General features: G+C 39.9%; 3 protein-coding genes across 3 annotated transcripts; all 3 read left to right on the forward strand.

Annotated features, from left to right (window-relative positions):
- Positions 1-3,014: 3,014 nt before the first annotated feature.
- On the forward strand, positions 3,015-11,810 carry LOC110748874 (protein ACCELERATED CELL DEATH 6-like). The gene is made up of 4 exons (XM_088244693.1): positions 3,015-3,654; positions 3,929-4,443; positions 9,598-10,215; positions 11,604-11,810. Exons 1-4 carry the CDS (start codon positions 3,021-3,023, stop codon positions 11,808-11,810), a joined length of 1,974 nt encoding a protein of 657 aa, XP_088100819.1. The 5' UTR covers positions 3,015-3,020.
- Positions 11,811-12,306: 496 nt separating this feature from the next.
- On the forward strand, positions 12,307-13,951 carry LOC110748911 (HMG1/2-like protein). Its single transcript, XM_021948888.2, has 8 exons — positions 12,307-12,465; positions 12,555-12,610; positions 12,747-12,848; positions 12,963-13,020; positions 13,139-13,183; positions 13,290-13,370; positions 13,456-13,548; positions 13,660-13,951. Exons 2-8 carry the CDS (start codon positions 12,567-12,569, stop codon positions 13,678-13,680), a joined length of 444 nt encoding a protein of 147 aa, XP_021804580.1. The 5' UTR covers positions 12,307-12,465; positions 12,555-12,566; the 3' UTR covers positions 13,681-13,951.
- Positions 13,952-15,339: 1,388 nt separating this feature from the next.
- On the forward strand, positions 15,340-17,011 carry LOC148293366 (high mobility group B protein 2-like). The gene is made up of 8 exons (XM_021948886.2): positions 15,340-15,497; positions 15,596-15,650; positions 15,785-15,886; positions 16,009-16,066; positions 16,195-16,239; positions 16,352-16,432; positions 16,531-16,623; positions 16,718-17,011. Exons 2-8 carry the CDS (start codon positions 15,607-15,609, stop codon positions 16,736-16,738), a joined length of 444 nt encoding a protein of 147 aa, XP_021804578.1. The 5' UTR covers positions 15,340-15,497; positions 15,596-15,606; the 3' UTR covers positions 16,739-17,011.
- The last annotated feature ends 163 nt before the right edge of the window (positions 17,012-17,174 follow it).

The raw sequence follows: 17,174 nt of genomic DNA on the forward strand, positions 1-17,174 counted from the left end.
TGGGTCACTTCTGAGGTAAAAGAGGGTTGACTACCTGCTGGATAGTTGGGAGAGCACTCATTGCCAATTGTTTGTCTTGCTTTGAAAGATTCACTCTCAATTTTCTGGTGTAGTGGAAGGTGGCTGAAGTGGGAGTTGTTTACTTGCATGATCTGATCTTTAGTCTAAGTGGGAGACTAAAGGAAGGAACGTGGATGACAAGATGGTGCCTTATCTTGTGTCCATTGGCTTGTGTAGGTAATGGGATGAAGTAAGATAACACAAGGGAGAAAACAAGTTGAATAAGAGGAAGTGGCTGAAGCAGAAAAAAAGTGTGGTTAATCTCAAGGTGGTCAAGTAGCTGGAAGCTATTGTGTTCAAAGGAGGTTAACTCACCAAGGGAGAACGTGAGGGAGAGCAATCAGTTCAAGTTAGGAGCTGAGTTGGGGTCTTGAGAGTCTAGACACCAAGGAGGGAAACACCAAGGGTTGTGAGAGTGTTCACAAGTGCATCAAAGTGTTGAGCAAGGGTGTGAGAGAAAAGAGAGCTAGGGGAGAGAATAGAGTTCTAAGGGGGTTTTTCTGTGTAAAACCAAAGTTGTAACTTATTCTTTCATGAAGTGAATTTCTCAAGGGGATCACCAAGAGGATGTAGGCAATTGCTGAACCTCTATAAATTCTTGTGTCACTTTGTGCTTGGTTGTTGTCTCAAGTGTGTGTGTGTGTGATTCATCCATCATTGTGTGTGTCACAAAGTCCATCAACAACAAGATCATTAGGGGAGTGAGTGAAAGTGTTTGTCCATTTTTCACAACAGGGTGTAAGTTTGTAGTCTATAGTTACGAGAGTTTAAAGGTGGTTGTAAGTTTGTGCCTTGATGTGTATTGTATAAGCTTGATATTGTCGTATGAATTTGTGCATTTAGAATTGGTTTGTCACTTACTTAAGTTTATCTTTTTATTTCAATTGCTTGTGACCAATTTATCAACTAAAATAGCTAATTCTTTTGGATTGAATGATGACAACACTAAAATTTAAAAATGTAGTATAGGGATTAATTAAATTTAATTAAGCCTATTTTCTAAATCACTACATGGTGGAAATCTAGTTTCTTCTAAAAGCTGTTTAGTAAGTACTTAACATAAATATTGTTTCTCTGCTTCTACTAAACTGAATGAATTGTTCATGTCACATCCCGGATCGGCTCTACCGTAGCACGATATTGTCCGCTTTGGGCCCCCCCTCTCTGGCCCTCACGGTTTTGTTTCTAGGAGCTCACGACCAACTTCCCAGTGGGTCACCCATCCTGGGATTGCTCTAGCCCCAAACTCGCTTAACTTCAGAGTTCCTACGACTCCGAAGCCAGTGAGCTCCCAAAAGGCCTCGTGCTATATGGATGCGGGTGTGTACATATAAGGCACATCACCCACTCTCCGTTGGTCGATGTGGGATCTCACAGTTCATGTGTTCGACTATATTTTCTGACCACACAAACTATTTATAACCGATTAAGCATACTGTAAGTTGAAGACCGCACACCACACAAATATATGTTAAATATCTCGCACAAGTAATTTGTCCACTACGTTACTAATTACTATTAACAGAAACACCTACCAACAGTGAAATTCTTGAGTAAGAGATGAAATATATCATAGTAGCTGATACCACCATGCTCAATTAAACTTCTCAATGCTCAAATATTGAAATTGATCTTCAATTTGTTCGTGATCGTGTTGCTCGTGGTCTGCTCCATGTTTCCTACGTTTCCACCACTGACCAACTTGCTGATGCCTTGACCAAGCCACTGTCTCGCCATCGCTTTCAGCATCTCCGTTCCCGAGATCGGCGTCAATGACAGACTATTTGATTAACGGACGGAGCTCACACCAAGTCCATAAAGTGGCCTTGACTGATTTGCTCCTTTTCTAACCCCTTGTAAGTTCTAAGACATGGAAAAACATATATTATAATACATAAAATTTCACAATTGAGCTAGTATTGGCACCTCATTTTAACCCATATAAGTTTTTAGTATTTTAATAAATAAAGTAAATTATAAAAATTAAAAGAAAAAACCCAAAGGAATCTTCAAGAAACTAATTTGCAATTCAATGAAATTTTTTGGATTGGCAAATGGGACTAAGAGATTTTTGTTTTTTTTTTATATGCGAACGGGACTAAGAGTTAAGAAATGCGAACTTGCTTGCTTTCATTTCGTGCAATAAGAAATTATGTTTCTTAAACGACTTTGTGATTCTTTTCTAGAGCGCAAATGGGACGACTCAGCGTTATAGTCAACTACGTACAACTTGAGAAATGCAAGCTTGCTTGCTTGCTTAGCATTATAACTCACTCTTTTAATCATTGTTTTCAGTTTGGACTGGGTCGAAAAAATTGTGAACTCAAAGAATTACTGACTTAATCAAATCAAATCGAATAATCGGTTCGGTGTGGTTGGTATGCGGAATATCAAATGCATTCCCTTTTAGTCAACTATAAATTATAAAAGGTGATATTGCTTGCTTACCAAGTTACCATTGTTAATTCATTTCGTGCAATAAATTATGTTACTTTTGGCGGGTCCTTCGGAGATCCAACCAAGCAAGATGCACTTTTAATTAAAAGGGAACCAATTGGATAATAGAACCTCCACGGCAAAACTAGGATTTGAATAAGTCAACGAACCTGTGCTTGGTTTGATGACCTCTCTTTGTAAGACGCTCTATATATAATTTGACCTTTTTCCCCTCTTCTTCTTCACTCTTCACCCTCTCAATCTCATCTGTTAATTCATTAAACCCAGTCTTTCATCCACTCATCTCATCTTCTGATTAATATCCCAACATCCACTCAAAAAGGGCCGTTGGTTTAGAGTATCCGATACTTCCATTCGCCAAAAGCTCACTTTTTGACTTGTGCGTAAAGGAAAAAACCAAAATGGATCATTCGACCGATCAGACTGAGAGTAGTACTCCATTAGCATCGGCCAATGCCGTTGATCAGGAAGCTGCAACTGACAACACAGTTTTAATCAGGGGCATGGATCTTGATGCTTTCAACGCTGCAAAAAAAGGCAAAACTGATGTCCTTAGGGGATACCATCTTGACCAAATATTGACTCCAACCAAGAACACAGTCCTCCATATTTATGTAGCTTTTGCAAGCAGCCCAAATTACGTCGAACCAGAAGAAGAAGAGCTGAAGCCACCCAGCGTTGTGGATAAAATCCTTCAAATGTGTCCAGCACTGCTATCGCAGGAGAACGAGATTGGCGAGACTGCCTTACACATTGCGGCCAGACATGGGCGGGCTGATATAGTTGAACGTCTTATCGAAACTGCAAAAGCTGGTCGTCGTGAAGACCTTGAGAATGGGCCCTCATCATCAGTAGAAGCCTGGCAGACGCTCATAAGGGAAACCAATAAGGAGAAGGACACAGCCTTGCACTTTGCAGTGCGATTTAATCACTTTCGTGTGGTGGAGATACTGACCAGAGAAGACCCTGAATTTTCCTACTCTGCTAATGATGCTGGGGAGACTCCACTTTATTTGGCTGCCGAGAGGAAATATGGTGTTTTGTTCTCTCAAATACTTAGCACTTGCAAGGATCCAAATTACCAAGGCCCCAATGGAAGAACGGCTTTGCATGCTGCAGTGATTTACGGTGATAAAAGTATATAAACTTACATTTTCTTTTCCTTTTTGATTCACTTTACAATTATACGTTGTTTTTTATTCACTTTCCTTTTTGGTTGGATATTTCTAACGCTAACTGAATCAAGCCAATGGTGAACCGACCACGGTTAGTAAAACCTATGGATGGGTCAATCCCAAAAGACGTCTCACCAATGACGTTGGTTCGGTTGTTACAATGTCTCTCTCGGTTCATCTTTGTTCGGTTGCCTAATCCAGTTTGTATTTATTTTTATTTCGTTTTTTATTTTTAGAAATGACCAAAGAAATACTAGAGAAGAAAAAGGATTTGGCGATAGCAGCAGACGAACAAGAGTGGACCCCACTTCACTACGCTGCACTCTCTGGTTGTACTTCAATTGTAAAACAACTACTGCAAGCTCATAGATCCTCTGCCTACATTGTTGACAAAACTGATAAGAAGACCGCTCTTCACATCGCAGCCTCTAGAGGCCATGTAGGCGTAATGAAAGAACTTATTTCTCATTGTCCTGATTGTTGTGAACTGGTCGACCAAAGACGTCGAAATGCTCTTCATTATGCTTTGGAGAAACATCAATCACGAATCACGACGTTTGTTCTAAAGGATCCATGGCTTAGCAACATCCTCCTAAATGCCAAGGACGTTGACGGCAACACACCCCTCCATCTACTTGATGTTTCTCTCGGGACTCGTTTCATTGGTGATGCTAGAGTTGATAAGATGGCATTCAATAAGGAAAACATGAACGCTCTTGATGTCATTATAGCTGATGATTCAAGAAATGAGGTATGAACTTTTATCTAGATAACTTAATAATCCCTCGTTAAGTGAGAATTTGTGTCGGAGACTCAACTAAAAATTTGCAACTCTACATTGATGGTCTGTGTTGCAGATTATTGGAAGAAGATCTAGTCTATGTTATCTATCATTTATCTAGCTGGTAAGTAGCATGGGTGTGTGCATGGGGTGCTGTCTAACAACTTGAGTACGACTGTCATTCTCACTAATTCAAGGGATTGCTGACCTTGCTTTAGTTGTTAGTCTAGTTGCTGCCCTTGCTTTAGTTGTTAGGCGTAAATCAAGGAAGGAAGATTGTTTTTTTGTTCCTTGTTTTTCTCTTCTTCCCACGCTCATATATATGAGCTATCTTTGTACTTTGTTTCTTCATATAGAAAATACACCTTCAAATTTCAACATGGTATCAGAGCAGTGATCCTAATCGACCTGCTTCTGAATAGTTTCTTGAGAGATTTGTTTTTTATTTCTTTCTGATTCTGTATCATGGCTGAAGAGAGTTCAGTGCATGGCAAAGAAATTAGCTCACATGCTGCGCCATCTTCACTTCATTTAGATGTTGATGTCAACCCAAATCAACGTCTCAGTTCTGTCTTACTAAATGAATTCAATTATCTTCCCTGGGAAAGAGCAGTCACTCTTGCCTTGGGAGGACGATCGAAACTTGGTTATGTTAATGGTGTTATTCCAGCGCCTGATGTGTCCTCATCAGATTACAATGATTGGTTGTGCAAGGACCAGTTGGTCATGTCATGGTTACTCAATTCTATGGATCGAAAGATTGCAGAAATTTTCAGCTATGCTGAATCCTCCTGCATCCTTTGGAAAAATCTCAAAGAAATGTATGGGAATCATAATAATGCAGCTCGAGTGTTCCAGTTAAAAAAGGATATTGCTGGTCTACAACAGGAAGGAAACTCATTTGTGCAGCACCTTGGGAAGTTAACCACCATGTGGAACGAGTTGAATGTCTATCGGCCACACACCATTTCAGCTGCTGTGCTGACCAAGAGAGCTGAGGAAGACAAAATATTTCAACTTCTTGCGAGTTTAAGTCCTGAATACGAAGATCTCAGGAGTCATGTCCTCATGAATCCTGATCTTCCTTCCTTCTCAAGTGTGTGTGCCACGGTTCAAAGGGAAGAAACTCGCAGAAAAATCATGACTGTGGAATTAAAGGCAAATATACCAGAAGCTAGGGTATATCTCTCTAACCACAGAACTAGTGAAGAGAGGGGCTACAAAGGAAAGAAACCTATTGTGAAATGTAGCTACTGTGATACTAGTGGACATACACGTGATCATTGCTGGATTCTTCACCCTGAACTAAGGCCCAAGTTTTCTAGGGACAACAACAAGGGTTTCCCTAAGGGTTCACACAACTCATCCTACAAGGCAAATCATACCGCCACCACACATTCTGAGGGAGCACAAAAGTTCACCTCCAATCCAGCTACCCTGATAAATGAATTTGCTGCCTTCCTCCACAAGAAACAAGGTCATGAAAACAATGAAGGATCAACTAGTCAAGATGACAACAAACAAGTTGCTCTACTTGGACAATTTGCTGGTTTTTTGGCTGAAAATGAAGGTGTGACACAACAAGATATTCCAGGTATCTTACATTCTTTTTCAACTGCTCTCAAAGTAGGTAATGTGCATGATTATTGGATTATAGATTCAGGAGCTACTGATCATATGACTAACAAGTCTACAAATCTGCATAATTTTGAAAAACTCTCATGTCCATCTCAAGTGTCAGTTGCTAATGGCAAGGGTGCTATGGTTGTAGGGAGAGGGAAAACACATTTGATTTCTAGTAATGTCGAGTCTGAGGCTCTTTATGTTCCCTCATTCCCTTTTCAGCTCTTATCTGTTGGAAAAATCACAAACTCATTGAACTGTCTTGTCATTTTTTCCCCAAAAACTGTGGTTTTTCAGGATATCACCACCAAGAAGACGATTGGTGAAGGTTTTTTGTTAAATGGCCTCTACTATCTTTCCAAGCATGTCCAAATTCCCAAGGTCTTCCAAGTCGCTTCAAGCCTGGTTCAAGAACAACAACTTTGGCACCAAAGACTTGCACATCCTTCTGATAAAGTTCTGTCTTTTTTGTTTCCAAACCTGTGCAAAGTTACAAGTTCCTGTGATGTTTGTCACTTCTCTAAGTCCACTAGATTACCTTTCACTTCCTCCTTGTCTAGGGCTAGTAATCCTTTTGAAATCGTGCATTCCGATGTTTGGGGACCAGTCCTTGAGTCCTTTGACGGATACAAATATTTTGTAACTTTTGTGGATGATTTCACAAGGATCACTTGGTTGTATCTTTTGAAATTTAAAAGTGAAGTGCTGGAAGTTTTTCAAGATTTTCATAGACTTGTAAACACACAATTTGCTTCAAATATTCATGTCTTACGATCAGATAATGGCTCTGAATATATGTCACATAACATGTCTCACTATCTAAGCACACATGGTATATTACATCAAACTAGTTGTGTTGGAACACCTCAACAAAACGGGGTAGCAGAAAGGAAGAATAGAGATCTACTTGAAAAAACTAGAGCTCTTATGTTTCACTCGAATGTGCCTAAAAAGTTTTGGTCCCAAGGTGTTCTTACTGCTGCATATCTCATCAATAGATTGCCTAGTAAGATATTGAACTTTAAATCACCTTATGAGATCTTGAAAGATAGACAGATCAATTTATCCCATTTGAGAGTTTTTGGATGTACATGCTTCGTTCACATTCAAGCACCAAATCGTGACAAACTAGATCCAAGGGCTGCCAAATGTGTTTTCCTAGGCTATTCATCCACTCAAAAGGGTTACAAATGCTACAATCCAACAACTAGGAAAATAGTTGTTTCAAGAGATGTGAAGTTTGAAGAAACCATGCCGTACTTTACTCAACCTCTGGACTATTCTAGAGAGGGGGAGAATTTGCTTGATTTATTCCCAATACCATATCCAAGTGAAGAGGATACAACATATATTTCAAGGGACCAGATATTGAATGAGGTTGATTCTCGAAATCTGCAGAATTCTCCACCTGTGGTCCTTGAAGAACCTATCTCATCAGAACCCTCAAGTAGTCCTTCCAACCAAGAAACTGCTCAATTGCCAGCAACTCAATCTCCCACAGTTCGTCGAAATCCTCCCCGTGAGAGGAAACTTCCATCCAAGTTACATGATTATGTAACTTACAATGCCAGGTATCCCTTGACTTCTGCTATTAATTACAGCAAGGTTTCATCCTCCTTTGCTACATTCCTCTGTGCAATTACTAAAACTTATGAACCACAAAGCTTTCAAGAAGCTAATCTACACAGTGAGTGGAGAGCTGCTATGGCAGAAGAGCTTCAAGCTCTTCATGAAAACAACACCTGGACTATAGTGAAACTTCCCAAAGGAAAGAAGGCTGTGGGAAGTCGTTGGGTATACAAGACCAAGTTCCATTCAGATGGCACGATTGAAAGGAACAAGGCTCGTTTGGTTGCTCGAGGATTTACACAAACCTATGGCGTGGATTACAAAGAGACATTTGCTCCCGTGGCAAAGATGAACACTGTGAGGGTGCTGTTATCTGTTGCCATTAACAATGCATGGCCTCTTTTTCAAATGGATGTTAAAAATGCTTTTCTGCATGGTGAGCTTGAAGAAGAAGTTTTCATGAAATTGCCTCCAGGTCATCCTCAATCAAACAATCCAGAAATGGTGTGCAAACTTCATAAATCCATTTATGGTCTCAAGCAAAGTCCACGTGCATGGTATGCCAAGCTCAGTCATGTTCTAGAAAGAGTTGGTTTCTGTCGGAGCAATGCTGATTCTTCCTTATTTGTGCGTTCAAGCACATCGGGTAAACTTGTGGTGCTTATTTACGTTGATGATCTCATTGTGACAGGTGATAATATGTCAGAGATTAGTGCTCTGAAACAATATCTCAATCACAAGTTTGCTATCAAAGATCTCGGCATTCTTAAATATTTTCTAGGGATCGAAATGGCATACTCTCACAAGGGCTGTTTTCTAAATCAGCGCAAGTATGTTATTGATCTCCTTCGTGAGGCCAACATGACAGATTGTAAACCTGCTCGCACACCTTTGAATAGTAACTTGAAGCTGCAATCTCACGGTGATCTCATTCCCAATATAGAGTACTATCAAAGATTGGTCGGCAAACTCATTTATCTCACTATCACTCGCCCTGATATAGCATATGCCGTGAGTCTTATTAGCCAGTTTATGCATGCTCCAAGCATGGACCACATGAAGATTGTTCATCGTGTGCTTCGATATCTGAAGGGCTCCATTGGTAGAGGAATTCTCATGCGCAACAATAATCACACTCATATCTCAGGATATACAGATGCAGATTGGGCGGGGAACGCTCTCGATCGCAAGTCTATCACTGGCTTCTACACCTTCGTAGGAGGTAACCTAGTTACCTGGAAGAGCAAGAAACAAAGCGTGGTTGCACGCTCTAGTGCAGAAGCAGAATACCGTGCTATGGCTTCGACTGCTTGTGAACTTATTTGGCTCAAAAATCTGTTATTGGACTTGGGGTTTCCTCATCAGCAACCTATGTCTCTCTACTGTGATAATCAAGCTGCGATGCACATAGCATCAAATCCTGTCTTCCATGAGCGAACTAAACACATTGAAGTTGACTGCCACTATGTTCGAAATCAAGTGCAGTCCAAGGTGATTGATACACACTTCATTCGTAGTCATGATCAACTTGCCGATATCTTCACAAAGGGATTGTCGTTTGCTACGTTCCATCACCTCTTGTCCAAGCTTGGATCAATCGACCCGTTTGATCCAGCTTGAGGGGGAGTATTGGAAGAAGATCTAGTCTATGTTATCTATCATTTATCTAGCTGGTAAGTAGCATGGGTGTGTGCATGGGGTGCTGTCTAACAACTTGAGTACGACTGTCATTCTCACTAATTCAAGGGATTGCTGACCTTGCTTTAGTTGTTAGTCTAGTTGCTGCCCTTGCTTTAGTTGTTAGGCGTAAATCAAGGAAGGAAGATTGTTTTTTTGTTCCTTGTTTTTCTCTTCTTCCCACGCTCATATATATGAGCTATCTTTGTACTTTGTTTCTTCATATAGAAAATACACCTTCAAATTTCAACACAGATATATCTGGAACAAGCTTTGAAAAAGAATGGTGCAGAATCAAGCCATCGAATTCTAAGGAAAAGTTATGGTGGCCATCGGAAATTGAAGGAAAACAAAGGTGGTGAAGACACTGATAAAACGAAGAATGTTAGGGAAGCCCATCTGGTAGTTGCTGCCCTCATAGCAACTGTAACATTCGCAGCAGGTTTCACCATCCCTGGTGGTTACCAAGGTGAGAAAGGACCAGAGCAGGGTTTTGCAGTTCTATCAGGAAATGCAGCTTTTAGGGCCTTTGTTATAACAGACACACTCGCCTTGTGTATGTCCAATTTCTCTGTCTTGATGCACCTTTATGTATCGATGCGCACAAAGCGAAAAGGGATTTCTGCAGCGTTTGACGTGGTGTTGTATATCACTATGTTGGCTTTAATTTTTATGGTGGTTGCATTCATTACAGGGACATATGCAGTATTATGTCATTCTCCGGGACTTGCCATTACGGCTTGTGGGATTGGCTGCTTTTTCTTCCTCATCTTGACTCATGCCATACTTCTTGTAATTTCCCCTACCTATCAACGGCTTATGGAATTCATAGGAGAGAGGATGTTGTCCATGTCATCATCTGATTTGAATCCTGTATTATACTTTTTATTACTACTAGTATCTCCGCCCGCGCGCCTGCGACAAGCTTTTTTTAAAACAAATTAAATTTATTTTAGAATTTAAAAAAGACAATGGGTAGTTGTGTTCTATAAAAAGAGGATCCATTGTCTGAATTTTCTTTTAATTTTAAAATTTTTTTAATATGAAAAGGTATGAATTTACCATATTATCCTCATTTAATTAATAATTTCAATTCTTAGTGCCCGTTTGGCATTGCTTATTTGGGGTGATAAGTGATTTTTAAAAAATCTTGGGAAGCCCAGCCCGTTTGGTAAACTATGAGAAAATCACTTATTGTTAAAAATTGCTGTGAGAGAAAGCTATAAGGGAAAGCAGCTAATGAGGTGCTTTCATTTTCTGATTATGCAGGAATCAGTTTCGAAGAGGCGCTGGGTTTAATAATTATGCTGCAATTTTTTTTTCTAATTATGCTGGAATCAGTACCAACAATACTTCTAACAAAAAGTTTACCAAACGCCAAACTGCTTTATCTTACAGCTGATTTCTCTCACAGCAAATCTGACAGCGATTATTTTCACAGCACAGCAATGCCAAATTGGCCCTTAATGTTTGCATTAACCAAGAGCATTCTCTGGTATTTTGAATGTTTCACCATTCTCTGCCTTTTGCTTTATATATATAGATTACCTGCTCCCGAGATCCCCCTAAATTTCGGGATTACATGGTCCCCCCTAAAATTCTGGATTACCTTGACAAAATGTTTGATTCTTTACGTTTACGTGTTAATAAATGCATGGGAAGACTGTAATAATTTTGAAGGGAGGCAAAAATTGGAATAATTTTGAAGAAGTTTATATTTTGTTTCTATCCATTCCTTGTTACGCAAGCTTGATATTGTCGTATGAGTATGTAGAATTGGTTTGTTACTAACCAAATCTGAAATTATTATTTGCATATATGTACTGCTATTTTTAATGCATTCTACATTATTAGTTTCCATGTAAAGTTCTCTCCAGGCCTGTATATATAACTATGTACACCAATACAAACAATATCGATACAATACGAAACCTTTTTCAGCCTCTGTTTTCTATATTAACTATATATATATAACCAATTTTCTTCAACATGAACGATAACGGGAACACACCCATCCCTCAAAGAAAGCTGGGTATTGAGTGGCAAACACAGAATAATCCATCACAGTATCTTACTAGATTTTTCTTTCAGTAAATAAACTTAAAGAATAAGTTTTTCATGAGGTGAAATTCCTACATACTAGGGAGTTTACAAACACTAAGCTAAATTTGCATAGACCAAAAAAGTAGAGCAAATCAATACAAATTCAATGACTACGGAAAATTCCTAAGCTCTTGTTTAGGTATTGTGGAACTTCCCAGTTTGGACCCCATACAGACTGCAACATGCATCGACAAGTTATAGTCAGCATATGTGAATTTAGGCTTGGGTTGTGGAGAGTCTCTGGCAGCAAGAGCCGAAATGTCAGCACAGGACACACTGCTGGGCCACTCTTTCTCTACAATCCCCTTATCAATACTCCACCCACCACCCCCAAAGATGCTTCATCATCTGGATTAGTTTCTTGACCCAAGGCTCAACGGCCACAATGGAAACTTGGCCCGACATTTATTTGCGAATGGGTCCAATCAACTCGCCCAATTTGAAATTGGGCCCAAATGTGCCGGACAAATATTATCGATTGAGAAGCCAATTTACTGATTTGCCCCTCAAACAATAATGTCGCTTTGCGATTCCATCACCACCCATTTACCATTCCAAAAACGCCATATAAATATAAATCAAGGCCTATATTTGTCATTTCCTTCAATAATTCCCCACTCGCCAACCATAAGGCATGCGCCATAGCGTCCACGTGTCTCCCGATTAATACAAAGAAACACAAGGAAACGCAGCAAAACGAATCCCAACCAATAGATTGACAGCACGAGGATCGCTGAGGTGGCAAATCATTTTTCAAAATCCCGCCTAAACCTGGGCTTCAATTTTTCCGTGAAATGAAATTTAATTTCCGCCTTTTTATTTTTATTTTTGCGCCACTAGCCCCTACCCCTTCTTATCTCTTCACACGCACCTTTGCCAAAATTTACACACGCACCGCACCAAACAAAGCAAAGCCCCCTAAAGCCAAAGGCATCATATATCTCAATACTCTATTCTCCTCGCTTTCCCTCTGCGTCTTCGCCTTATCTTCTTCTCAAGCCCTAGCCTCCCTGCCCAAAGGTAAACTTTCGGCACCGACTCGGACCGAGTCACCTTGGCCCTCGCCGTTCTCGAACGATTCTCATCGCTTTTTGCTGTTTTCTCTGCAGGTTCGCCTGAAAATGGGGAAATCCAGAGCTGCTGCTCCTAAAAGAACCGAGACCAAGTGAGTTTCGATTTTCGTTTTCTTGTGAATATTCTGCGATTTCAGCGATTCGATCGGAGATCTCAATTTCGCACGTCAATTTTGCTCTTATTTTTGTGCTTATGTGCTCAATTTTGTTGTTTGTTGAATTTGCAAGGTTAAAGACCAAAAGTGCTGGAGCGAGTAAGAGGACATCGAAGAAGGCTGGAAAGGATCCAAACAAGCCAAAGAGACCTGCGAGCGCCTTCTTCGTTTTCATGTACGGTTAACGCTTTTCTCTCTAATTTTCGTTTTTAGATCGGTCGTCTAGTTTATTTTCCTTTTTTGTGATTTTATTTCTCTGAATTTTCGTCTTGTTTTGAATTATCTGTAGGGAGGATTTCAGAGAGAAGTACAAGAAGGAACACCCTAACAACAAATCTGTTGCTGCTGTAAGTGAATTTCATTCTTTTAGATCTACGGGTTTGATTTCATCCAGACCGATTGTTCTATTAAATTGACAATATAATTTTTATTTATATCCATTTTTCTGTCACTTTATTGGAACAGGTCGGTAAGGCTGGTGGTGACAAATGGAAATCATTGTCAGATGCTGTGAGTGTTTTGGCCAATCATTTTGTTTTTCCTGATTGTTTTGTTAATTATTTGAATATTCTGCGACTGTTTGTTGATTGGCTCCTTAATTTAAAAAATTATTCAGGAGAAAGCTCCCTATGTAGCCAAGGCAGAGAAGAGGAAGACTGAATATAACAAGACCATGCAGGCTTACAACAAGAGTATTGTGAGTGCTCTCCTCTTCAATTTCTGGCAATTGAGTTTTTATAATTTGAGCAATGTGTTGAGATTTGTTGCTTCATTTGAAACAGGCTGAGGGAGGCAATGGAGCAGAGGAGGAAGAATCTGATAAGTCCAAGTCCGAGGTGAATAACGAAGAAGAAGAAGAGGATGAGAGTGCAGAGGTTTGCCCTCCCTCTCATTATTCTGATAATCAAGCTTTCTCTGTTCATTTTGATATTTGATTAATTTTTTGATTGGTGGGATTAATTTTTTCTGTTTGGGTTTTATCTTAGGATGAAGATGACGACGAGTAGAGCAGGAATGCTGGAAGGAGAAGCAATTGGTGTAGGGTTGCTTAGAAGATATTGAATGACCTGCATTTTCTGAATTTTAGCTCTGTGTCTCATGATAAAATAGCTACATTTTTAGGATAGGGAAGGAAAAAGAGAAAGGAAAAAAACCAAGGGATTAAGTTTCAGGGGGCCTTGTAAACCTGATTTCCCATATCATCTGTACTTAATTAACGATCCTTTTTATGTCCAAATGCTTTCTATTTTGCGATATAATGCGCGCCTTCTCTCTGAATTGCTTTTTGCATATTTTGGTTTGGTGGTGGCTGAGCCCCATGCTTGTCTAGTATTGATTGTGGTTGATAGAGTTGACAAACATTTCTTGCCTTCCAATGACTTGGGAGTGGGAATTTTGTCTGCTTTTGAGCTTTGGATTTTGTATCATTCTCTTCATTGCTCTATCTTGTTTTATGCGATGAAGATGATGGGTTGACTTGAATCAATGGTCTCTTTTGACTTTTTCATCTTGGAACCAGTAGGATTCATTTTGGTTTCTCTGTTGGACCATCCTGTCAGTATTTTGCATAACTTGATTGTCAACTGTGCAACATTACAAATGATACCCATTTTGATTGGAAAGATAGCCCTGTTGTATTGTCCCGTTGAACTGGATGATGCAGTAGTAAAAACAAATGTTTGGCACAATCGTTCTTCTGGTTTCTTCCCTCACTTCGTCTGTATTTTATCCGGGTTGTGGTAGTAGGGGATAAGGAAGCTGCTACGAGTTGGGAGACATTGGTGACCCCGCGTTCACCGGTGAATTATGTTATGTGTGTTTGTTTTACATTGAAAGAGCTCACAAGTTTTGTGATTGACCAAAGCAGGTCACAAGTTTGGTTTCTCCTGTGTCGATCGAAATAGATGTTTATCTTTTATCGATGGACAGATAGATAATGAATTCAATCAAGGCACCAAATTTAGAGATACAGGAATTTACCAGAGAACTTGCTTTGAGTGATGCTGTAGGGTTTGTACATCCTCAACCATGTCTCCTTGCTTGATATTTACCAACTACTTTGATTGGTCTGTACTACCAACGGCTTCTAAAGACATTTCAGATTTTTATTATCTCTTGCTCTGGGTTTTACTTCAGTTGCTTCTCTGCAACTCGATCGGTTTCAAAGCCCAAGTCCACAGCTCCTGCGATTGGATGGCCCTTGTTTGACCAGGGTCCATTTCTCAACAGCCCATTTTGAAATATCTCAACTCTTCTTTTTGGTCAAATCCAATCAGAAATATCTCAAGAGTTGAAATATCAGGCATGGAGTTTTACCTATTTACCCCCAACACAATAATATCCCGCACCAATACAGCTGTTGCGTACTACACGTTTTATTCTAGCGATTCGATCAGTCTCAACCACCAGACCATAAGTCCTCAAGGGCCAAAATATCAAACCCCAAATTCGTCATTTCATAAATAACCCCGCACGTGCCACCTCTGCCACATGCGCCCGAACGTCCACGTGTCCTCCAAGCTTGCGAAGAAACACACAAGGAAACACAAAGGGAAAGGCCAACAGCAAATGGAGAGAGGGCGCACGGATAGCTGACGCGGCAAAACATTTTTGAAATCCCGCCTAAACCCAAACTTCAATTTTTTTTCGTTAGTCGAAATTCAATTTTGCCCCTTCTTATTTTTTTAGGCTCCACGAGGCCCCTCTTCTTATCCCTCTCACTCCTCTCGCAAATTTCACACACGCACCGCACCAAACAAAGCGCATTCTCTCTTTCTCTCTGCGTCTTCGTCTTATCTTCGAAAACCCTAGCCTTCCACAAAAGGTAAACTCGGTCCCCTTGCGGCACTGACTCGGTCCGAGTCGCTTCGTTTTTCATCGTTCCGGAACGATTCTCACCGAGTTTCAGCTTTTTCTCTGCAGGTTCGTTCGCCATGGGTAAAGCCAGAGCAGCTGCTCCCAAACGAACCGATACGAAGTGAGTTTCTGCTTATCTCGTTGTATATACGCTACGATTGTATCGGTTAGATCGGAGATCTGCGACTGTTTGGCTACTTTGATTTATGTTGTGCTTATGGATTTTGAAATTTTGCTTGTGATTGAAATTTTCAGGTTGAAGAGTAAGAGTGCTGGAGCAAGCAAGAAGCCAGCGAAGAAAGCTGGAAAGGATCCAAACAAGCCTAAGAGGCCTGCTAGTGCTTTCTTCGTTTTCATGTACGGTCAACTCTTTTTCTCTCTCTTGGCTTGAGTTTGAGATCTGACTTTTTCTTCGTTTTATTTGTTCCTAATCTTAATTTCCTGATTTTTTTTTTCACTTTTATTTGTGTTATATATAGGGAGGACTTCAGAGAGAAGTACAAGAAAGAGCATCCAAACAACAAATCGGTTGCCGCTGTAAGTTCATCTCAACTTCTCAGATCTACTCATATACTTTTCGCTTCACCATGATTTTGTCTTAAATTGATAAGAATATAATTTTACATGAATTAATTTTGATTTTGTATTGTATTGAAATCAAACAGGTCGGTAAAGCTGGAGGTGATAAATGGAAGTCGTTGTCAGAAGCTGTGAGTATTTGGTTACAAGTTTATGGTCATTGATTTGTTAATTGCATAGTCTTCTGTTTATTCTGTTGAATTTTATTGATCGTTATGGTTTGTGTACAAATTGATTTTACAGGAAAAGGCTCCCTATGTAGCCAAGGCAGAGAAGAGGAAGGTTGAATACAACAAGAACATTCAGGCCTACAACAAGAGATTAGTGAGTGCTTGTTTTACAGTCCTTGTGGTTTCGATTCTATAGTTCAATTATGTTGAGGATTTTGTGAGAATAATTGTGGCTTAATTTGGGTGAAACAGGCTGAGGGCACAAATGGAGCTGATGAGGAAGAGTCTGACAAGTCCAAGTCTGAAGTGAATGATGATGATGAAGACGAGGACGAGAGCGGAGAGGTCAGTTGTGACTCTGCTAATTAAGTTAATTAAATATTCTTTGTTTCTTAATTGTGATTATGTGAGTTAATGACATGATTGTGTTGTGTTATAGGAGGAAGATGATGATGAGTAGATTGAAGGGGTAACAGGAAGTGTGGAGGAGAAGAAGCAATATTGTGTAGGATTGCTTAGAAGATGTTGATTGACCTACATTTCTGATTTTCGCTGCTCTTTGTCTCTCATGGATAAATAGCTCTCTACCTTGTTTTAGGATTTAGATTAGGAAAAACAAAAAGACCCTAAAAGGGATTAAGTTTCAGGGATTCTTCTACCTGACTGATTCCCATATCGTTCTGTACTTAATGATCCTTCTTATGTTCAATTATTTGCAGTTTGCTTTTTATCATATGGTGCCTTCCATTGAGTTTGCTTTCTGCATTTGAATGGTTCCCTTGGTTGGTTCAAATATTGCTTGGTCTTCTCTTACCCATGACTCATTGTTGCATCTTGTTTTATGTGATGTGGTCATAATAAAGGTTTGACTTTACAATGGGGCTAGTGTTTGACTT

Source organism: Prunus avium, chromosome 7 (assembly GCF_965620075.1).
Source record: "Prunus avium chromosome 7, drPruAviu1.hap1.1, whole genome shotgun sequence".
In the NCBI taxonomy this organism is placed as follows: Eukaryota; Viridiplantae; Streptophyta; class Magnoliopsida; order Rosales; family Rosaceae; genus Prunus; species Prunus avium.